Below are 24,621 nucleotides of genomic sequence, written 5' to 3'. Positions count from 1 at the left end.
TTTTTCACCAATGATGGGTATACCTCCGGTGTTGAACATTGTGACCCCATGTTTGTGATGATGAGATCCAGTATGTTTTCTCCTCTTGTGGGGATGGTGACTAGTTGTTCCATGGCATTTGAGTTTATGAACTCTAGGAACCTTTGGGCTAGAGTGTTGGGGCTTGAGTAGTGATCCCAGTCTATATTTGGATAGTTGAAATCACCCAGTATGATGGTGTTTGGGGATATATTTATCCCCTCCAGTGTTTTCAGGAAAGCTGTGTGAGGTTCCTGAGTTTGAGAGGGTGGCCTGTAACAGGCTACAAACTGCAGAGCAGTCTTGCCTACGGTTAATTGCACCTGGATGGTTTCTGATGCATCGTGCGTTGCCACCAACCTTGAGGTGAGGGTGTCCTTGATGAATATGGACACCCCCCCTCCTTTCTTGGTGTTGTCCGGATTTTGGGGCCGGAATGCATGATATGAGGTAAAACCTGATATTGCCGGGGTGCTCTCAGGAGCCTTGAACCAGGTTTCAGTCACAGCACAGACATCGATGTTCTCCATACTGAGAAGGGCTTCGAGTGCGTGCATCTTGAGGTTGAGACTTCTGGCATTGAGCAGCATTACCCTTAGTTTTTTTTTCTTTTTTGTGTTCTAGGGTGGTAGGTTTAGAATTTGAGCCCTGCCTAAAAAAGGCACAATGGGGGCGGCAAATGCCTTTGCCAAAATCCGGAAGCCCAGGGGTGACAGGTGCAAGCCGTCCCTTGCGAAGCAGCGTGGCTTGTCCAGCATGTCATCCCAGGCAGACAGACATTGGATCCCCTTTGAATGACACCATAGTTTAAGCCAATTATTAAAGCTGATCATCTTGTCTTCGTATTGTGGCATCATTCTTGGTGAAGGTAGGATACTGCTCAAGGTCAGGGTCATACCTGCCTGGGCTACATAATCAGACAGCTCCTCTATGTCTCTTTTCATGTAGTCCAGGGAGGTACGTCTCAGGTCATTCACACCAGCATGGACAATGACTGAGTCATACTTGTACCTGCAGTTGAGTGACCTGAGTGCTTGCGTTATGTGGCAGATTCTAGCGCCCGATAAGCAGCTTACTGTGACCTTCTCCTTACTCAATCTGGTGAGCGGGACATCAGTGTGTCTGACTATGGAGTCACCAATGACGAGTGTGTCTGGCACTGTGTTTGGCCTTAAGGGCTGTGACTGTTTGGCACACTGACTCTGTGGTCTATGTGTTGCATGTGCTGTGCCCTGTGGAGGCAGTTGTTTGGGTGTCTGCTTTGGTGGCCTCTGCTGTTTTGGTAGGTTTTTGATCAGAGCCTCCGAGTATGTCTTTGTGTGTTTATGTGTATGATTTGAAGTTATGATAGTGCTATGTGAGACTGGGTTTGTGGTGTGTGTGGTTACCTTCTCCTCCTGTCTGGTCTTGCCAGTCCTATGTTGAGAGAGCTCAGCCTCCAGTTTGGCTATATATTTGCATCTCTCGCATGTATTTGTGTTTTGTGGGAGAAGGAGTGGGTTTGTCAGTGTACATGAGGCAATTGTAACATTGCCTCAATATTCCCAGATTCACCAGCTGAGCAGGAGAGGACACTAGCAACTGGTCCCTCGCCATGCTAGAAGGAATAGGCAAAAACTTTATGTAGATGAGTTTGAAAGAAAGAACTTCGGGGGATGTGGTGTTTTTTGGCCGGTGGGGTACTATGTATAATAAAAGTGCTATATCAGAGTAAAAAGTACTTTAGGAGCAAGTGCTAGGCTTTACAGATGGAGAATAGTCTACTTAGGAATCAAGTAGAGCTGAACTTTTTAGTTAGAGAATAGGCTGGTTAGATAGGCAGTACAGTTCAAGAAGAGCTGTTTTTAGGGAAAAAATGAAGAGTGAACTTTAGGTAGCCTGAATAGTTTAACCTTGATTAACCGCCGCTGCTCTTGTGTGCTCCTGTGGCAACTCCGCGATAAAGCGCGCCAAGTGTGCTTTATAGCAGGGGGCTGGAAAAAGCAGGAAATTACCCAAAATGGCCAATGAACTACAAGTTACTGACTTAAACCACTCCTCTGAGGACAAACAGGCAGCTCAGTACTCCCCACTCTCACTGGTGAGTAAAGAAATTTCCCCCTGACCAAACAAGGAAAATGGAGAAGTACAGGAACCAAGACAAAGCCCAGGGATCAGCAAAATCTGATCACTGGAACACTAGCTAGGAAAGTATGGAAAACAAGGATATATTTTTTTTGTTTTTTACAAGTTTTTTTACACAGATAGGCAGAAAACACAATATATGCTGTACTTTTCGACTAAATGCTATCAAAAGCTAGTACACTTGAGTGTATTAGCCTGTAGTTTAACTTTTAAGCAAAACTTAAACTAGCAAGTGCAGTAAACAGTTTGAGCTTGTAAAAACAGTAAAAACAGGTAATACTTCGAGAAAATAAGCAGAAACAGTGGTCGAAAGTCACAAAAGGTCGAAAAAGCCAAGAAGAATACTTAAAATCTGGAAAGTTTGTCTTTTTGGTCTCTGCTGCTCTAGGAACTCTGCTGGACACCACGAGGAGCTGTGCTGAGTTCTCTACAGCTGGAAAAGCCCGCCAAAGCGTGCTTTATAGCAGGGGGCTGGAAAAGGCAGGAAATGACCCAAAATGGCCAATGAACTACAAGTTACTGACTTAAACCACTCCTCTGAGGACAAACAGGCAGCTCAGTACTCCCCACTCTCACTGGTGAGTAAAGAAACTTCCCCCTGACCAAACAAGGAAAATGGAGAAGTACATATATATACACACATATACATACATATATATACATACACACACATATATATATATACATACATATATATATATATATATATAAAATATATGTATATGCATATATATGTGTATATATACACATACATATACATGAGAGTTGCAAAAGTGCTTAGGTCTCTCTGTTCCAGCAATTAACTATTAGTGTTCACAATCAACAGTTTATATAGTGCAACAAGACACATTTCTAAAATTCCATACGAATGTTCTAAGCAACAATTTACCTTCAGCAAGCAGAAAGGCTCGCATATAATATTATAAGGCAATAAATCTCCACATTTAGTATTTACCATGTTTTTCAAAAGAAAGTACTTTTAAAGGAAATGAAACTGCAAAAGCAAGCCAAAATTACTAACAGACAAATCACACATGGAAAATGTAAAATAAAAAAATGCCTTTTGTACCAGGGAAGAGTAGTTAAGCTATTATGCGTTATAATGCAGTTGTATTGGGTACATGTTAACTGATACTGGAGCAGCACCAAGTGAACAGCATTACCCTTTCAAAATCTTTGACTGCTTAAAAATCAGGACAAATGATAGACACTGGAAGGAGGTGCAAGGGCTTTTACTAGTAGTCCTCACCAACAAAAAGATTTACGTTTACAAGCCGTGTACGTGTGTGTGTGTGTGTGTGTGTGTGTGTGTGTGTGTGTGTGTGTGTGTGTGTGTGTGTGTGTGTGCGCGCGTGTGTGTGTGTGAGTGCGCATGTGTGTGTGTGAGTGCGCATGTGTGTGTGTGAGTGCGCATGTGTGTGTGTTTGTGTTGGGTGGTGGGGAGTTAAGGGACAGAATTACTCACATGTGCGGGCCAGACAGATGTCAAGGCATCATCTGCTTTGATAGGTTTTTCCACTGTAGCATACTTTTCCACCTAGAAAGGAATTAAAAAAAATGAAGGTAAATGCATTTTTTTAATCTGAAAACTATCTTTTACCAACTAAGTGCATTTTAAATTGTGCCTTAAATGCTCAACCACATCTGAAATTCTTCATTACTTTAAAGAAATAATACAAACATAGGAGTTCATAAGTATATGTTGTATGTGGCACAGCATTCAAAAATGCAAAAAGTTATTTTGTTTTATAAAGATATAAGCAGTTCTATGTTTTGGACTCATATGAAACACGTTTACATGCTTGAAGTAGTGTGTTATAAAACAGAAGCATCAAAGTTCAATTGTTTTTGCATCACTTATGTTATGACAGCTAACATATTATGTGTTTAACTAATGTAAGGGACACTCGGTACTAGTCTATGTGGTCACAGCAGAAATTACAGCAAGGTATAACGGCACTGGATGTCTGTCCATATGGTCATGGCACAGCCACTACAATGAGGTACAACAGGACTATGACTGTCCATGGTGTCAGATAACAGCCATTACACTGAGGTGCAACAGCACAAGATGTATGTCCATGTCATCACAGTATAATCACTGCAGTGTGGTACAACAGCACTAGATGTCTACTCATGTCATCACAGCTTGGTCATTGCAATAAGATACAATCACACTGTCTGTCCATGTGGTTACAGCATAGTCATTTCAGTTTCATGGAACAGCAATGGACATCTTTCCAAGTAGTCATAGTACAGCCATTACAGTGACATACAATAGCATTATGTCTGTCCATGTGGTCACAACCCAGCCATCAGTTAGGTATAACAGCAATGGATGTCTGTCCATGTGCTCACAGCACAGCCATTACAGTGAGGTAAAGCAGCACTGTATGCCTGTATATGTAATCACAGCATTGTCACTGCAGTGAGACACAACAGCATTGAGTCTGTCCATGTGGTTGCAGCACAGCCATTGTAGTAAGGTACAACAGCACTATTTATGTCCAGGTGGTCACAGCACAGTGATCACAGCATAACCATGGAAGTGAGGTACAACAGCAGTGGCCATACTTCCATGTGGTCACAGCATGGCTATTACTATTACAGAGAGGTACAACAGCATTGGCTATTTGCTCATGTAGTCAGAATACAGCCATCACAGTGAGGTGAAACAGCTCTGGATGTCTGTTTACGTGGTCACAGCATCCTCATAAGAGTGAAGAGCAGCAGCTCTGGATGCCTGCCACTGAGGTCACTGCATAGACAATACAGTGAGGCAGAGCAGCACTGTTTGTTCGTTCATGTGGTCACAGCAAAACCATCACAGTGAGGTACACAGCCATCACACTGAGGTGCAGCATCAGTGGATGTGTGTCTTTGTGGTCACAGCATAGTCATAAGACAGAGCACAATGGCTGGGGATGTCTGCCTATGTGGTCAGAGCATAATCATTACAGTGAGGTACAGCAGCTCTTGACATCTGTCCATGTGGTCATAGCATAGCCATTTCAGCAAGGTTCACCAGTATTGATGTTTGTCCATGTAGTCAAAGCATAGCCAGTTCAGTGAGGTACAACAGCACTGGATGTTTGTCTATGTGGTTATAATGCTACCATTACAGTTAGGAACAGCAGCTCTTGATGTCTGTCTGTGTGGTCATAGCATAGCCATTTCAGCAAGGTTCACCAATATTGATGTTTGTCCATGTAGTCAAAGCATAGCCAGTTCAGTGAGGTACAACAGCACTGGATGTTTGTCTATGTGGTTATAATGCTACCATTACAGTTAGGAACAGCAGCTCTTGATGTCTGTCTGTGTGGACACAGCTTTACAGTACGGTACAACAGCACTGGATGCTTTGTCCATGTGGTAAACAGTCAATCTGTTGCCTAAAATATCAGATTCGGACTATATGGGTTATTGTAAAGTGAAAATTAAAATTCCAAAAGGGTTATACCTTACTTTCAAAAAATGCAAAGAAATCTTTCAAAACAAGAAACTCGATAAATGTTACTTGAAATGTACCTTTTACCTGAAGTTCGATTTCGTACCTAGAGTTCTAATAATGGGGACGTTTGAAAAAGCTTTGCTAAGCTTAACTAAATGTAAATCTATTTCACAAAAAACGGCTGCTGTGAATCTTGTAGCATCTAAAATGTATAGCATGCATACATTAAAAATGTAACTTGTACAGAGTACTGTGTACTAAAACTGTTAGAAAAACGAAATTCAGCTTCTCAAATGTGCATGTTTGCAGTGCATTCACAGTGCACTCGGCTTAAAGAAAACAAATGCACTTTTAGCCTAGAAAAACAATTTCCTTACTCCAACAGTGTTTTCTTTGACTCTACTACCCTTGACCCCAGAGTAAAGGAAAATCTAGATCTACTTTTAAATCCAAAGAGTAGGACTGTCACAGATACTTAAGCAGAGATTAAGCAACTGCAGTTGAATCAAAGACTCCGTTGCACATGATGCAGAGAAAACTGCATTTCCAACAGCACCTCCCTAAAGGAGGATGGAAGTCCCACAGAGAGGAGGGATTCTTCAAAGGAGGATGCAAATGCAGTGCACCTTTATGGAACAAGTTAAGTGACCGATTGTGGAATAACAGAAGCCCAAATCAAACAGATGGCAGACATAAATAAGGAGCACCTGCAAGCCCTCCAACAGGGGGCACTGCATAGTACTACTCTGCCCCAAACTGAGAACTGCTTTAACTTGAAGGCAAAGGTCTGCCAATCAGGCCTTCTAGTGGCCTCAAGCTCTAAAATTCCAACTAGGGGATCTGTTAGCATCAGGGGTCAACACCAGGAGTCAGGATATAAGGTTGAACTGGCTGCTGCTCCAATTACTGGGGACATCCTTAAATAGGACCAGGGACCTCTGCTGTACACCAAGGGGCCTAAGGGTTTGAAATCTCTTGTTTCTTAGCTTCACTTTAGTGCTTACAATGAGTTTTCATCTGTCTTTTCTTTTATAATAAGATACAAATTAAGCAGGAATAATGGGAAAACATCAAGAAATCTCCTGTGCCACTGCATGAGAAAGAATCTGGTGCCATCTTCCTACTATTATGTCACACCACACAGAAGTAGAGAGGACTGCAGATGCCAGAAGGGCACAGAGACTGATCGCTGGACTACCTCACTTTTGAAGACATGTACAAAGCATGGCTTCTGAATCCACAGTTCAAATACTGGACTGGACTCACAGTTCACACAGTATGCCAGCTTAATTTCCCCTGAAATGTGAAACAATTACCAGTGATGTCCCTTGGCTATAGTTCAGTGCCAGACAAACACCACTGTCCTGCACAGGAGGTACATGTTGTGATTCATGGCTTGCGTACATACATGTCACACTGGTTGTCTGCCAGAGTTTTGTTTTCCAAGCTCAGGAAGACAGCTTATAGCCCTAACTAGTTAACAGGAAGTCCTCTCTCAAAGGAGGACCATAAGTTGTCTGCCAGTGTAGCATCTCATCAAAAGCTGTGACGAGTTGAGATGCAGTAAACAAATGTACACAAACAGGCTGATGGGAGCTAGCCACCACTCATCAACCTGACAACAGGGGGGTTTAACAACACAATACAATTCATAAGCATGATGCCACAGGCACAGTAGGATAAAACCCTGACTAAGACTAAGGTAACCTTTAGGTGACCTGTGTTCAGTTAGTGGCATGGGTACTGGAGGCGCCATGTGGGGGAGTTTGGGCTTGTGTGGCAGATTTTAGCTCACCCATTCTGGTGGGAGGAAGGAAGCTAGGCCCTTCACACTAACAAAACTTACTGGTGAGAGAATAATCACTCATAGAAGAGGCAAATCAGACTGCTCTGTTAAAGCAGTAACAGTACCTCTGTATCAGTGAGACAGGCATGTGTTGAAGCCTGCATTCCTCTCCCAGGCAGTCACTGCTGAATCTAAAAGCCACCTACTCAGGAGGAGGGACTGCAAAAGAACTAAAACCTCACCTGCTCTCCAACACCAAACTTGAGAACAAATGGGACACATGTTCTACAGGAAGGGGAGGCATTGGGTGAATCCACTAGCTGTAAGGGAGGAGGAAGATTCATTAGCATGTTGCAGTTCTACAACTGCTGACATCTCACACATATAAAGTACTTGCATTCGCACAAGTGCAGTGACATCAGGAAGACTGTGGCAACCACTAGGCACAAAAGCCTCAACACCCTGCACTGTATTCTCACCAAAGAAGCCGAAGTACGTATCAAATCATGTGGTCTGCTGTGAAAGACTACTGTACATGGTAATGTCTAACAGATGGCAACCAGCATCTATCTCTTACTTTATACTTAAGGACCTACATGTTATGTGGTGCCAGAATTATTTCCAGCAATTTTTGGAGACATGGTGCAGCCACAGCCTCTAGGGGAAGCACTCGCTACAAGGCAATTTTACATGAAAACTGGAAACACAGAACTGGAACTCTGCTAATGAAATCTTAATAGTCTGATTGTTGACTGTAATTATAAGGTTTTCATTTGATTAATTAGCTGTATAACTGTTTAACTGATATCTTCTGAGTGTATCAGTTCTATATAATATGTATGTGTCTTCATGTTTTTACTCCTTGAAGGCTATCACAGCTGAGGCGCTAGAGTGCTATTACAGAGTTTATACTTTTTTTCTGCATGTGGACTTGGTTCTTCTGGCTTTGTGGTATTTATTACATTAGATCCAAAACGCATTCCCGCAAGAATGGCATGTGCACGGCCAAAAACCAAAATCCAAGCCAGAAAAAAGGCCAGCACCCAACTCCTGTGACATAGGCAACCCCAATTTATTTTATTTCAAAGAAGAATAGCAAAAAACATAACCGTACACCAACATGGTTGTACCGGTTTCGGCAAACCATCCTCAGCAACCAAACATGATGTAACAAGTAAAAATAAAACCTAACATGCTCTCTTCTAATAAGTAAATTCATATCGAATGCATGGAGCGCCCTCTAGTGCATATGTTAGTAATGCACAAATTATTAAGCACATTAAAACAAAATTCTAATGAAATACGTAATAAAATATCCTGACAGATATATTAACATGTGGAAAAAAAACCCAATATAAAGCTGGACATTTGGGGTGGACGCTTCAAAAATGATCGTTCAAACCCAGAGGAAAGAGGGCCCCTAATTTGATGATCCACATTTTTTCTTTGTAAGTAAGCATCTCATGTAAAACATGAGAGTGTTTGTGCCTGTCCTTAATATGATCAATGACCATAAAACAAAAAATGCCCGTGGGGTGTTGAGAGACATGTTTATATAAAGAACTAGACCCCTTTTTTTGTTCTTAATGTCACTAAGATGTTCTCCTATCCTAACCTTAAAAGGACGGGAGGTTTGTCCAACATTAAATGCTCTACAATTGCACTGGGCCAAATAAATCACCCAAGGAGTACTGCAATTAGCAAAGCATAACACATCATAAACTTGTGGACAATTATGTGTACAGAAAGTCTGACATTTTAGAACCCTAGGGCAATAGGTACAATGACCACATGGGTAGCATCCAAATATGGAACCTCCAAATAAATTGGTTTGAGTAGTTGAACAAGTATCCTTATTATGAACCCTCTTGTAATGACTAAAAAGAGAACCCAAAGACCGCCCTTTCCGAAAAGAATAGTAACACCGATCCTCTATATATTTATCCAAAATTTCGTCCGATTTTAACAAATGCCAATGCTTACAAATGATATTCATAAATCCTACAGTATTTCTCCCATAAGTTGTTGCCAATCGGAGCAAATCTGACTTAACAGAATCCCGAACCCGATAGGATAACAAATCAGTTCTGTCCTGCTGATTCGTAAAACAGTTGGCCCTTGTGATGTCACCCCTTAAGTAGCCCCTACTCTTAAACCTAGAAATAAGATCCCTTTTGTGATGGTCGTATGTGGAAGAACTGGAACAGATCCTTTTGACACGAAGGAATTGAGACTTGGGGATGTTCTTGATGACATGCTGGGGGGTGGAAACTAGTGGCATGTAATAAGGTATTGAATTGAGGACATTTTCTAAATATCTCACTCTCAAGAGTATTGGTATCAGTTCTTTTTACCAAAACATCCAAAAATGTAACATCAGATCTAGAAAAAATCAGCTTGAATTCAATACCCCATATATTGCCATTTAAATATTCTAAGAATTCTAAAAGGAATTCCTCATTAGCTCTCCACACCATCCAACAGTCATCAAGATACCTCCTCCATATGTCCATTTCATTGATATAAATGTTATGGCTGATGTCATATATCACCTAATCTTCCACATACACCATAAATAAATCTGCATAAATGGGGGCAAAGGAAGCCCCCTAGCGGTGCCCTGAATCTGCCAAAAGCACCTGTCCTTGAAAAAGAACACATTATGAATCAGGACTTGTTCAGTCATACAAACCAAAAGGGTATTAAAACCAGGCTATAAATAGATATTGGCCTTATCCAACCAGTATTGCAGGGCCAAAAGTCCTGCCCAATGCGGAATACTAGTATATAAGGAGGTGACATCCAAAGTACACAAGAGCCAATTAGATTCCAATTGGGTCTCAGAAATAATGGAAAGGAACTGAGTAGTATCCTGAATTCTGGAACGTATGTAAACCAAAAGTGGTTTTAAATACAATGTTAGAAATTCAGACAGAGGTTCTGTTAAGGAACCTCTACCTGAAACTATCGGTCTACTGGGCGGTCTTATGGGATTCTTTGTGAATTTTTGGAAAAAAATAGATGTAGAGCATTTTATGTTGGACAAATCTCCTGTCCTTTTAAGGTTAGGATAGGAGAACATCTTAGTGACATTAAGAACAAAAAGGGGTCTGGTTCTTAACATATCTCTAAACACCCCATGGGCATTTTTTGTTTTATGGTCATTGATCATATTAAGGACAGGCACAAACACTCATGTTTTACATGAGATGATTACTTACAAAGAAAAAATGTGGATCATCAAATTAGGGGCTCTTTTTCCTCCGGGTTTGAATGATCATTTTTGAAGCATCCACCCCAAATGTCCAGCTTTATACTGGGTTTTTTCCCCACATGTTAATATATCTGTCAGGATATTTTATTACATATTTCATTAGAATTTTTGTTTTAATGTGCTTAATAATTTGTGCATTACTAACATATGCACTAGAGGGCGCTCCATGCATTCGATATGAATTGACTTATTAGAAGAGAGCAAGTTAGGTTTTATTTTTACTTGTTACATCATGTTTGGTTGCTGAGGAAGGTTTGCTGAAACCGGTACAACCATGTTGGTGTACGGTTATGTTTTTTGCTGTTCTTCTTTGAAATAAAATTAATTGGGATTGCCTATGTCACAGGAGTTGGGTGCTGGCCTTTTTTCTGGCTTGCATTTTGGTTTTTGGCCGTGCACATGCCATTCATGCAGGAATGCGTTTTGGATTTATTGGAGTTGTTTATATCCAGCTGATGGCTTCTCCTGTATGGCGTTGTTCATTTTGGTCGAATAGCATGCAGCGCCCTTGAATATTGTGGATACTTGGCCAATTTTGAGTTGGGGATGCTGTTTGTTTTTTCAAGGCTTTGACTGTTCGTTTGGATGTCCCCAGTTTGATCTGGGTTTGTATCGGCAGTTCGTGACCGTTTGGAATCAAGGAGTTGAAGTGACTTTTTCATTTATATGGCGGGACATTTTCTGAGGACTATGTATTTGCAAGTACAAAATATTGGTTGATTGTAGTTTGTTTCCAACCATGTTTTGTAATTATTTGTATATTGAATGTTATCATTTTTACGACAAACTTAGACATTTGTTGAATCTGGTTTGTCAGGTGTTTCCAAGTTATTTCTTAGTTCCTCTTTTTATGTACTGCCATTATTATTATTTTTATAGTTTTATAAACGACAGGGTAGGGGCTATTTCACTATAATTGTATTGTCTTATATGTGTATTCCTTAAATAACATCTAGGTACTAGCCTCATTTACATATGTATTTTGGCTGGGCAACTTTTAAGTTTGTTTTTTCATACTGGCCTTAACAATTGTTGTTTGTGGGTTGAACAGTAATCTAAATGTGATAAGTTTGGTTGGTATAAGAGCTTATCTCTCTTATATGGCATTTAATAGGTAATATATGTACTATTTTGGATATCTCTATATGTGAGGGTTTGTAGGTGGCAGAATATGGGTGTGTTAGTCTTATTCCCCCCTCTTTATCTCTGGGCTTTTGTCTTTTATGGGTTTGAGTTATTTCTCTTTTAGGTGGCATTTGTGATGCAAGAATTCATTTGGGCATACATTTGTAAGGGACTATTTAGTTTTATTTGATTTCCTGGACCATGGTTAGTATATGACTTATCCATTTTAAAACATGTAAAGTGGTTTCTAGGACATCAGGTTCAGCTTCTTCTAATATACTTATTTTGTTTTTGCTTTTTACAATACTGACCAAAGATATAAAGAATATATATATATATTCTTTATCACCACCTTAGGTGATTTGAATATTGGTATTTGGCCCCTTTTTGGCTACGTAGTATGGAGCTTTTTGTAAGCTCTATACAGGTTTTTGAGCTTGTTGGCTATAATGGTATCCAATTGGGGCCAGGTTTGTTGATATTTGTGAGTTAATATTATACAGCTTTTTTTCTATGGTTCAGGATGTGTAACAAAAAGGTTGTTTTGTTATATCGCCTATCCAGAATGGTGATAATTAGGGTCAGGTAATACTTATGGTTGGGTACATGAATTATACCTATTGGTATATTGATTGGCCAACTATCGGTCCGTTGAATATATTTTGGGCTGAATTTATATTGCTCACATGTGATATATAAAAAATTTTTTTTGTATTTGGTATTTTATTTTTGGTCAGTAATGGAATTAGCAACACTTATTAATGGTCTGTCTTCAGACTTGCTGGACTTGGGCATTTTTGACCTAGCCTCGGGTTTGGGTGATGCTGTTCCTGGTGTCCTGGATCCTACTCGGGACTGTAATTTGGCTTTTGCCAAACTTAGGATCTCATTTCCCTTCGTAAAAATGTTTGGCATTTAAAACTATTCAGGGCCTATCAACGTAGGAAAATAGTTCCTAGAGGACTTAGGGTTAGGATACAGCCCATGGTGGCAGAACCAGATGAATGTCTTCTTATGCAATGGGTGGAAGCCCAACAATGTGTTTCTATGACTTTTGTAGATCTTTTGAGCAGTTTTTACGAGAGGAAGGTTGAGGAACAAATTGTCAATGTATCATTGACCAGCAAAACTGTGGAGGTGTATTCTACACTTTCTTGTTATAAAGACAACATTGGCAAACTTGGCAAAGGGTTGTCCACTTTGGATTTAGGTTTAAAAGATAAAAAGGTTAAGAACTTTACCAGGGATGTTGGTGATTATGATAGGGGTAAGCCATTTGATATGTGACCTAGGTCAAATTTGACATGCCCATGGATGCATCAAAAAGAATGAGAGCTACTCGGCCCAAATCTATATTGAAGAAAAAAAGGAGTAGGGAATCTACTCCATCTGGCGAGGATTCGTCCTCCAATACGGACTGGGATGAAGCACACATTAGTGTTCCCCTATTTCCAAAAGTAATAATCTAGAGTCCAGTTTTATTGGGAAGGTCCCTTCAGGCATAAGTCCCAGAGACGAGGGGGGGAGGAAGCATCACAAACCCAGATGGGCTGGGGAACATCCTTCAACAGATGACCAGGATTTAGTATCCAAAATCAATAATGTGCATAACATTTCCTCTGTGACATTGGATGATCAACAAGTTGATTTATTGAATAAAGGACTAAGCTTTGTCCCTGGGTTTTTTGTTCGGGAACATTTTTTCGCAGAGGATGTGGTTAAGTTTTGCCACAATTTGAATTTGAAATATTTTTTTCATGGTTTAGATAATGGTGCCTCTGAATCTAGGGAATTTCGTTTCAGGCCCTCCAGGTTCAGGCCACATATGAAACCAATTGTACAAACATTAAAAATGCTGTCCTTAAAGATTTACATCTATATTTATACAAACAGGACAGGTTGAAGGACAATTTGGATAAATATCAGAGAATATGTTTGGAAAAATTAATTAACAACAAGGAAATTGGGGTCCTTTCTGTGGATAAAAGGGGAGCAGTGGTGATCCAGAACCTGGGGAACTATGAAGCTGAAGGTTATCGGCAGTTATCTAATAACAATCGTTATCAAGAAATTCAGGTGTATCCCACTAGGGAATTCAAAATGGATATTGATAACTTTTTAGATTTGGCCAAAGATGAGGGCATCATTACTGATGAAGTGTGTCATCAATTAAAGGTGGATTTTCCTAGTAGGCAATGCATCTATTTTTTGCCAAAAATTCACAAAGAATCCCATAAGACCCCCCGGTAGACCGATAGTTTCAGGTAGAGGTTCCTTAACAGAACCTCTGTCTGAATTTCTAACATTGTATTTAAAACCACTTTTGGTTTACATACGTTCCAGAATTCAGGATACTACTTAGTTCCTTTCCATTATTTCTGAGACCCAATTGGAATCTAATTGGCTCTTGTGTACTTTGGATGTTACCTCCTTATATACTAGTATTCCGCATTAGGCAGGACTTTTGGCCCTGCAATACTGGTTGGATAAGGCCAATATTTATAAGCCTGGTTCTAATACCCTTTTGGTTTGTATGACTGAACAAGTCCTGATTCATAATGTGTTCTTTTTCAAGGACAGGTGCTTTTGGCAGATTCAGGGCACCGCTATGGGGGCTTCCTTTGCCCCCATTTATGCAGATTTATTTATGGTGTATGTGGAAGATCAGGTGATATATGACATCAGCCGTAACATTTATATCAATGAAATGGACATATGAAGGAGGTATCTTGATGACTGTTGGATGGTGTGGAGAGCTAATGAGGAATTCCTTTTAGAATTCTTAGAATATTTAAATGGCAGAACATGGGGTATTGAATTCAAGCTGACTTTTTCTAGATCTGATATTACATTTTTGGATGTTTTGGTAAAAAGAACTGATACCAACACTCTTGAGAGTGAGATATTTAGAAAATTTCCTCAATTCAATACCTTATTTACATGCCACCAGCTTCCACCCTCAGCATGTCATCAAGAACATCCCCAAGTCTCAATTCCTTCATGTCAAAAGGATCTGTTCCAGTTCTTCCACATACCACCATCACAAAAGGGATCTTATTTCCAGGTTTAAGAGTAGGGGCTACTTAGGGGGTGACATCACAAGGGCCAACCGTTCTGCAAATCAGCAGGACAGAACTGATTTGTTATCCTATCGGGTTCGGGATTCTGTTAAGTCAGATTTGCTCAGATTGGCAACAACTTATGGGAGAAATACTGTAGGATTTATGAACATCATTCGTAAGCATTGGCATTTGTTAAAATCGGATGAAATTTTGGATAAATATATAGGGGATCGGTGTTACTATTCATTTTGGAAAGGGCAGTCTTTGGGTTCTCTTTTTAGTCACTACAAGAGGGTTCATAATAAGGATACTTGTTCTACTCAAACCAATTTATTTGGAGGTTCCATATTTGGATGCTACCCATGTGGTCATTGTACCTATTGCCCTAGGGTTCTAAAATGTCAGACTTTCTCTACACATAATTGTCCACAAGTTTATGATGTGTTATGCTTTGTTAATTGCAGTACTCCTTGGGTGATTTATTTGGCCCAGTGCAATTGTAGAGCATTTTATGTTGGACAAACCTCCCGTCCTTTTAAGGTTAGGATAGGAGAATATCTTAGTGACATTAAGAACAAAAAAGGGGTCTAGTTCTTTATATAAACATATCTCTAAACACCCCACGGGCATTTTTTGTTTTATGGTCATTGATCATATTAAGGACAGGCACAAACACTCTTATGTTTTACATGAGATACTTACAAAGAAAAAATGTGGATCATCAAATTAGGGGCTCTTTTTCCTCCGGGTTTGAACGATCATTTTTGAAGCATCCACCCCAAATGTCCAGCTTTATATTGGGTGTTTTTTCCACATGTTAATATATCTGTCAGGATATTTTATTACATATTTCATTAGAATTTTTCTTTTAATGTGCTTAATAATTTGTGCATTACTAACATATGCACTAGAGGGCGCTCCATGCATTCGATATGGGTGCTGGCCTTTTTTCTGGCTTGGATTTATTACATTAGGGCAATGTTTAAACACAAAAGTGGGTGGGGGTGCCTGCTCAGAAATTTGCCAAAGCATTCCTTCTGCAAATTATTTCTTTACTCAGGAGACCAGGGGCTACAGAGTCAGACACTGACAACTTGTGAATACAGAAATGAGAAAGGAGATCTAAAATTCAAACAAGTGCAGACTCATTCAGGCTTAACCCATCAAAAAGGGTAATTGGGCAGAAGACTCAGAAGAAGTTTCTTCATATTTCCTGCACTATCCTAAAGCTTCTAAGTGCCAAGGGCTTCACTTTTCAAGTCTTTACTGATGCACTCTGGCCAACACTGACTTTACGGGCCAAAGCGCACCAACAAGACTTAAAAAAATCACTGGCATTCTGAAGCCATGTAAATGGAACGCTGGTATGTCATTATGAGATGCTCTGCATGTATGTCATGGGTATCCAGTATAGTAGGTTTACAGAATTATGAAGACATTTGCTTAGCTGGGTTGTTCTTAGGGTTCTTTAATAAAAGTACATGTTCATCTGACGAAAGAGAAATAAAACACAAGCAGCACATCAATGACACAAAGTGAGACATAGAAAAGATGGACCTCACTAATAAAGAAGTAAAGAAAGCAATTGCAAAGAACAAGGCATCAATCATAAAATCTTAACTTGCCAGATAATAGAAAGAAGCTTCATCACGTTCCAAAGCAACAACAGATAGACTAACCCCCGGACTCTCAAAAGCTTGCACGGCATGCATGATTAGTGTTAGATAAAGTTTTGCCAATATGGCGGCCGAGCTATCCACGTATGTGCGCGAGTGCTGTAGCACTAGTGCTGCACGTCCCCAACCCAGATATGCAAATCACCCCATTTGCAGGTGAAAACCATGCAAATGAGGTAAATTTGCTATCCAGGAAGCAGGAATTAGGGAGTGCAGGACTAGCGCAATATGCAGAAATGTGCTCAGTTAGTAACAGAGTACGGTACTACAAACTGCAAAACAGAGCTATGACAGCTTCAAATAAAGGCTGCATAGCATTAAGGAAGCATGCCAACGGCCAGTAGAAGGCCACTGGCATTGCAAGCAATGCCAAATGTACAAAATACAACTTTTATGATATGTCCGCCGATCACGTCCGTTGAAGCATAGGCCAGCGGTGCGCAAATGGGATCGGGGGGGGGGGTAATAAAATAAACCTAAAATAAGCATTCTAACTAAAAGCAGTAGTCTGCCATGCAAGTCAATGGGAGGCAGAAGACAACCTGGCCAGTGAGTAATGGTTGCTAAGGGGGGAGCTCAGTGTGGGACATGCAACTATGCATTAGCAGGCAATCTTATGCAAATGGGGTGAAGGACAGTGAATCCCAGTTTTCCCCAGGGTTTGTGGCAGGTCCCAAGAGTGTAAGAGTATAAATAGCTGGGTGCAAGACTAGGATACAAGTGACATCATGGGGGTGTGTGTCAAACATACTGTAAGTGGACTGGAGCCCTGTGGCTCAGGATTGCTCCTAGCTTAGCACAGCTAAGCTAGGGGTGTGTCTAAACCTGCCTAGCACCGTTTACAAACTGTAAGCAGGTGTGCGCACCCCACACCAGGTTTTACAGGAAGAAAAAAGAAGTCAAACCAGGAAATAGCAGCTCTGTGAACATTTGAAAATGGAGGCAATGGGAAGGGAAAACAACAACAGGAAGGCAATCAAGGAGAACTAGCTGAGCTGACAGGTGAAATGTATCAGAATAAGCTAATTACACAGGCAGCAGACCAGCACAGCCCAGAACACTACTATAAACTAAGCAAACACCTTCCCATCTGTTTTTTCCACACTTTACACCACCGGTGTATACAAGCGGGGAAATTTTAACAAACAAACCTTCAAAATGAGAAGGGCTGCAGCAGGCAACATAGAACAACATGTGCAAGAGGCTGAGGGTGGTGAGGATGTGAATGCTGCCAAACAACCCACAGTGAGGAGACAGAGAAGAGTGTACAGACCCAGGGTAACCTACCAGGGGCTACATGAGTTGAAGATAGTGGAGCGCTATACTGTGGACAGAGACCTCCTACAGCAAATTGTTGAGCTGTGCCGGCCACAACTGATACGCCAAACTGGCCGAGGGGAACCCATCCCAGTGGATCCCAAGGTATGTGTATGCCTAGGTATACTAGCTACAGGTACCTCCCAAAACACAACTGGGGATATCATGGGCATCTCAAAGGCATCAGCATCCACAGTATTCCACCAGTTCCTGGATGCCAGTGAGCACGTACATTTCCTCAACACACATGAGGTGTTGACGAGCAATATGATTCTCTTCCACCAAATAGCAGAATACCCTGTGGTAGTGGGTGCTATAGACTGCACGCACTTACGTATCAAAGCACCACCCGGTGAGCAGGGTAGGGCCTACATCAACTGCAGGGGCATCCCCTCCAACTGCCAGGTCGTATGTGATGCCCAGGGCATTATAATGAGTGTGTGTGCTGGCTGCCTGGAAGCTATGACGATTCACACATATGGCATCTGACGCAGCTGTACCACAGATTTGCCAGTGTGGACATCCCCTACGGTCACCTAGTGGGGGATGCTGGGTACCCACTGGAGCAGTGGCTGATGACAACCATCAGAAATGCACACACACCTGAATAACAACGCCATAATGAGGCACATGCACAGGCCAGACATATAACAGAGCGTGTGTTTGGGATGCTCAGGTCACAGTTCCAGTGTCTGGACAAACCCGGTGGAGCCTTGCAGTATTCACCACCTACATGTACCCAAATTGTTATGGTATGTGCTATGCTACACAATATGATCCTACGGAAACAGCTGCAGCAGGAATAGCATAGGGCAGGGCCACACAGTCCCCCACCAATGCCAAAGCCTGTACAGGCACAGAGTGACTCAGAGGAGGAACAACCTGAGCCTGCCCCAGTAGGCAGAAGGAAACATGCCCAGTATGCCCTGGCCTTGGCAAAGAGGCAACGCATAGCATATGCACTGACAAAGTAGGGACCCAGGGAATGACATCTCTCTCTGACTCGCACAGACAGTAAAAGGGATGCCAAACATGACACTACCTATGCTCAACCATGTATAGGGAGTGTACTATGTGCATCCGATATAGGCAGCCCTCCAGCACCATCCTCAAGTCTGTCACACCCTCAAGGTAAGCCAATCAACCTACCAATTGCCAAATGGAGTAGAATGTGTTATCTGTAGCTATGGTATGGATGTGAGCATGCAAGGGAATTGGGTGGCCGAATGTTAAGGCAGCAGACAGTAGACACCCATAGTGGCACCATGACATCTGTAACACATACTGGAGTCACCATGGTAGCCGGCACTACACAGGGTGACGAAACCCACTGCAGGAAAAGGGCTGAGCAACGCGTGTGTCCATATGAGCCACACATGCCAGAAAGGAAGGTTTACATACCCAGCAACAGTCTCAGCCAGCAGGACAGGTGTAGACAAACACAAACAAATGCTGTGCTATGGTCTCTGAATGACCCCTATGGGTAACCTCCCCCCCTCAGGCCTACACAGACAGACTACAGCAGGCCAGGCAGTTGGATGTAAGTTGTGAAGGCTAGGAAGTCAGAAACTAATATGTAGGTAATTAAAGCTAAGATCTGTAGTACACTAGTATGCCTCTAGCCAGTATGATAGGTAAGACTACAGACTGAAAAGGAGTACTTGACATACCAGTACAGTGCTATCAAATGTGTGCAAGTGTCAAGTGTGCCCCCCCATCCAATGTACACTTATAGTAACAGGTGTGCTCCCCCTTGTGTAGAACAGTAGAAACGGTCAGGTGTCCCGTCCCCACCCCGCCGCTATGCAGAAATGTAGCAACAGTCAATGCCAAATCACTGATGGATACCCTGCAGATGCAGCATGCTACCTGTTGGTGTACAACACAAACGTCAGCACCGCAGTACAAACTACCTGGACTTGATCCACGCATGCAATACAGATGGCCATACTGGGCATGCTCACACACTTATAGGAATGAAGGCAATGTCAGTCAACAACATACTGAAAAGTCATACTGGGCATGCTCACACACTTAAACACATGAAGGCCATGTCTGCAAACACCAGTGGACCAGACATATCTGGCAGTCGCAGTTCTTAGTGCAGACACATGTCAGTATGGACCACTCCTGCCTTGCACACACAGTGGATAGGAATAGAGACATATATGTAAGGACAACACACTATAATAAGCCAAAGGTAGATTGACATAGATGTGTGGAAGAGGGTGACCGTGACAAGGAGCCATCTGGGCCTGTCCCACCCAGCACACAGCCAAAGGGCCCCAAACACATGAGATGCAGATGTCACTCACTGCAGATACTAGCCACCAGTATCTGTCAGCATGGCAGACTATGTGGTGCACGTGCCAGCTGTGCAACATGACTGTACAAGGAAGAAGTCATCTAGTAGCTGTATACACGTACCTGTGACATATGACCCAGTGTGTGCCCGCATGTGGCATGTCAACCCCTACATGAATGGGTTATGGCCCATGCACGCACTGCCCTCCCCATAGTAGTATTATGACAAGCCTGCTGAGGTCATCCAATGTGAAATACACCTTTGGGAGAGCTGTAGCTCAGTAATCTCCATGGCATGTCCCATAACTGTGTAATGCTGTAGTGATAAACTAGTTAGGTAATAGTTCTAATCCCAGACTTGGCAAGTGTGTGTGCGCGTGTGTCTGTCTCTGACTGTGTACACAGAAATGCTATTTTAGGCTAGTCATACTCCGTACAATTCATATACTTAACTTTGGCACGGCTGCTGATGTCACTCACCTAGAAATACACCTCTGGGAATATTTTTTTTTTATTTTATTTATTGCTTGTTAACCGGGTTAGTCCAGCTGGGCTTGTGGCCCCTTTTCAGTGGGGACCCGAGGAGAAAAGGTCCAATACATAGTAAAACATAATTATGTAAATACATACTGGATGTCACAGAACATTACAAGTCGCAAAGTTACAAAAAAACACTAAATAAAAAAAAAAGTACTTTATCTACATCACAGTAGACAAAATAGGTTACATAGTAAAGATCAGTACAGAAGTATCAATTTTACACTAAAATATAAGTTACATTACATTTAGGAGGATGACATTATAAGGGTATGTGCAAGATAGGCCAGAGGCCAGCATACATACAATTTGTGGAAAACTTATAACATGAGATTTTTGTTAGCTTTGATGGGGAGTTGGTGGTGGGGGATTTTTTTTTTTTAAGGTGGGAGCATGTGAAGGGCATTCCCATTTGGAGGACAGATGGGAGAGAAGTGTGAATTTGAAATTGTTATGGTTAGGTAAATTACGTAGTGGGGAGGGTAGAGAGTTCCACAGTTTGGCTATGGTGTGGGATAGTAGTAATTGGCCAGGTGGATGTAAGGGTTTGTGCACTTGTAAGAGGTTTTGGCCTGTGGATCTCAAGGAGCGCCTGGGTGTGTAGGGTATTAGACATTTGGCGAGAGAAGGGCATTCTGTTGGTTTGAAGATGAGTTTGTGAGCTGTGGTAAGCTGGAGGTATTTTAGGTGGTTGGGGAGTTCTAGCTAGTTAAGGGTGTGTAGAGAGTGTCAGTGATAGGAAGAGGTCTTAGAATTGGTTGCGAATTTGCAGATTTTGTTGCAACAGGCTTTGAGTTTGGAGCGAAGGCCAAGTTGTATATTGGAGAATAGGGGGGTACCATACAAGAGAAAGGGGAGAAGAAAGGTAGATGCAGGGGTTTGTTGGGAGGAGGGGTAGCAGTTGTGTCTGCAGAGACCACCAATGTTTTTGGTGGGTTTTTTGATTGTGGAGAGAATGTGGGAGTCGAAATTTAGGTTTTTATCTATGGTGATGCCAAGTAGTTTGGTACTGGGAATGATTTCTAGGGGGTGTTATTGTGGCTATTGATGGAAAATAGGTCTTTGCTGAGTTGGGAGGTTTTGGTGGGAGTGAAAATCATTAGTTTTGTTTTTTTAGTGTTTAGTGCTAGGTGGTTGGATTGCATCCATGATTCTGTTTTGGAGAAGGCTATTTGGTTATGATTCGAAGTTTGGAGGGGCTGGAGGCTAAGCAGATGACAGTGGAGTCATCTGCATATTGGATAACTGAGGCATCGGGGATGGAGAGGTGGAAATTGCTGATAAATATGTTAAGGAGGAGTGGGCCTAGTACAGATCCTTGTGGTACTCCTCTGGGTGTAGGTAGAAAAGAGGAGGTTGACTCTTTCCAATTGCACAGCCTGCTGGCGCATGGAAAGATAACTGGAGAACCAGGATATGGTTGAGGGTGAGATGTGCAGGTGTGAGAGCTGGGACAAAAGTAGGGAGTGGGAAATGGTATTGAACGCCTTTGAGAGGTCTAGAAACAGTGAAGATACATAGTTGCCGCTGTCCCGTGCTAGGCTGACTGTCTCAAGGAAGGAAAGGAGGGCAGTCATAGTGATGTGGCCAGGGCAGAAGCCATGTTGGGTGGGGGACAGGAGGTTGTGCAGGGTTAGGTATGGCATTAGTTGGGAGTGGATGTTTTTTTCAAGTATTTTAGAGAGAAGAGAGAGTATAGCTATGGGTCTGAAGTTGGTTGCGTTAGTGTTTTTGCCACCTTTGTGTAGAGGGATGATGAATGCTTACCGCCAGATTGTTGGCATGTAGGATTCTTTTATAGACCTATTTATAAGAATAGATATGAGATAGGCTATTGATTCAGCACATAGTTTGAGGAATTTTGCTGGAAGTTTGTCAGGTGCATTGCGGCATGGCTTTAGCTTTAGGAGTAGTCTTTTTATTGTGTTAGTGGAGACAGGTTTAAGGGAAAAGGGGGGGGTTAGGGGGGGCAGGATGAGGGGGTAGTGTTGGTGGGCTGGTTAGAAAAAGTGGAGGATAAGTTGGCTATGCTATCTATAAAGAATGTGTTGAATTTTGTGGCTGTTTCGAGGCTGGTGAGCTTAGGATTGGGGCAGGGGTTGGCTTTACTACAAGGGTTGAGAATTGAGGAGATGGAGGTCCAGAATTTCTTTGGGTTAGTTGAGTGGTCAGATTGCAGACTGAAGTAGCAGGATTTGTGATCTTGTGTTATGAATTTTCTGGCTAGGTTACGCAGATGTTTAAATTCATGTTGGGTGCTAGGGTTTTTCTGTTTTTGGTATTGTTTCCACTTTTTGTCTCGTTGCTTTATTATCTGTTTAGTTTCCTGGGATAGCCAGGGGAAGGGGTTATATTTGATGCGTTTAGATAGGGAGGGGGTAGTTTATCCAGTAGGGTGAGAAAAGTGTGGTCAAAACATGATATGGCGTTGTCTATTGGAAGGCATTTTAGGGGTGACCAGTCAGTAATGTTAAGACATTCTGAGAAGATTTAGGGGCTGAAGGAGGCTAGGTTGCGGGATTGCTTACATTGGTATTGTTTTTCTATTTGAGTGGGTAGGCGGTCTATGAAGGCTGGTAGGTGATCACTAAGGGGGGGTCTGGTATTATACCAGCATTGGTGGTATGGTTGGGGTGGGTTGTTAATATCCAATCTATGATGGTACCAGAGGTACTGTCTGTTTGGCCTGGTAGGAAGATTTATAAGTTGAGTGAAATTGTAAAGGTTGATTGAGTGGGTTGGGGTATCTGAGAGGAAGGAGGCCCAGTTAATATATGTCACTGGGGATGTAGGCTTCATTTCTGATGTTGGAGCTAAACCAAGAGAGGACTGTCTTCCAGCGTTTTGGTATTGTCTCGTGGTGAGATGTAGATGGAACAGATGCAGATGGATTTGTAGTTAAGTTTTAAAAAGCCAGCAATTATTTCAGCATTGGCAAAGGTTGGGATGGGGTTGGTCATAGGAGTGAAGGTGAGAGTGGAGAGGTAGATAATAGCTACACCACCTCCTTATCTATGGGGTCTGTCATTACGTATGATATGGTAGCCTGGGGGGAGGATTTAGTGGTCTTTGATTGAGGGTTTAAGTCAGGTCTCGGAGACTGCGGTTAGGTCTGACTGGTTATGAGAGAGCCAAGCGTGAAGGTTGGGAATTTTATTACGGAGGCTTTGTGCGTTTAGGTTGGTGAGGCACATAGATTTGGGTGTGTGTGGTGTGGAAGATAGGTTTGGGTGGGTAATGTGTTTTGGACCAGGATTGGGGTGGATATTTCCTGAGAGTGAGATACGTGGAAGGAGCTGCATGAGGAGGTTTAGTGGGGACAGGAAAATGTGGTTTTGCTGGGGGTGGTATCTTTTGTAGAATGTACTTAGGATAGGGTGTGGGGTGGGGAGTACAGTGTGTTTGAACAGATGGGAGGGGGTGGTAGAGTAGAGTTCAGGGGAGATTTGTGAATGTGTGTGGGATCTGTTTGGGTGGAGTGAGGATGTGGTGTGTGGGGATTGAGATAGTTGTGTGTTTGTGGGGAGGCTAAGTTTGGTAATGTGGGTTAGGGTTACTAGCATGGAAGCTAATAGTAAAGTTTGTAGGTGGAAGGTAGACATTGTTGTATGGGTGTGTGAGAGGTGGTGTGTGTGTGTGTAGGAGTGGGTTGGGTTTGTGAGTATTAGTGTGTGTAAGGAAGTGGGAGGGGTTTGGTAGAGGGTGTATGTGATTGGTGTAGGTCTGTTAGGGGCGTGGTGTGAGGAAGTATAAATGTAGAGACAGTGGGGGCGGGTGAAAAATGGGGGCAGGGTGGGGGAGCGGAGTGAGCGGGATTGAGCTGGGCAGGACTGAGTAATCCCAAAAAGAAGACAATCAGTGAATATGGCTCTTAGAGGTGGAAAAGGTGCAGCTGGGCTGTAGGGTGAGTGGGAAAGTATGAGACGAGCAGGGGAAGTGGGCAAGGA

The 24,621-nt window shown here is 42.2% G+C and overlaps 1 protein-coding gene across 9 annotated transcripts in view; it reads right to left on the bottom strand.

Moving 5' to 3' along the window:
- The window catches only part of SUPT20H (SPT20 homolog, SAGA complex component), a 991,190-nt gene that overhangs the window by 361,152 nt on the left and 605,417 nt on the right, over positions 1 to 24,621 (bottom strand). For all 9 annotated transcript variants that reach the window (XM_044073324.1, XM_044073326.1, XM_044073328.1 and 6 more), the window contains one exon: positions 3,608 to 3,679. In XM_044073324.1, coding sequence (XP_043929259.1) covers positions 3,608 to 3,679 — 72 coding nt within the window. The remainder of the gene's footprint in view (positions 1 to 3,607; positions 3,680 to 24,621) is intronic.

This window comes from Protopterus annectens, chromosome 5.part1 (assembly GCF_019279795.1).
Source record: "Protopterus annectens isolate FY-2018-M chromosome 5.part1, PAN1.0, whole genome shotgun sequence".
NCBI classification, from domain to species: Eukaryota; Metazoa; Chordata; order Ceratodontiformes; family Protopteridae; genus Protopterus; species Protopterus annectens.
Note: the sequence above shows the minus strand (reverse complement) of the source record. Positions and strands in the feature narration are given on the sequence as shown.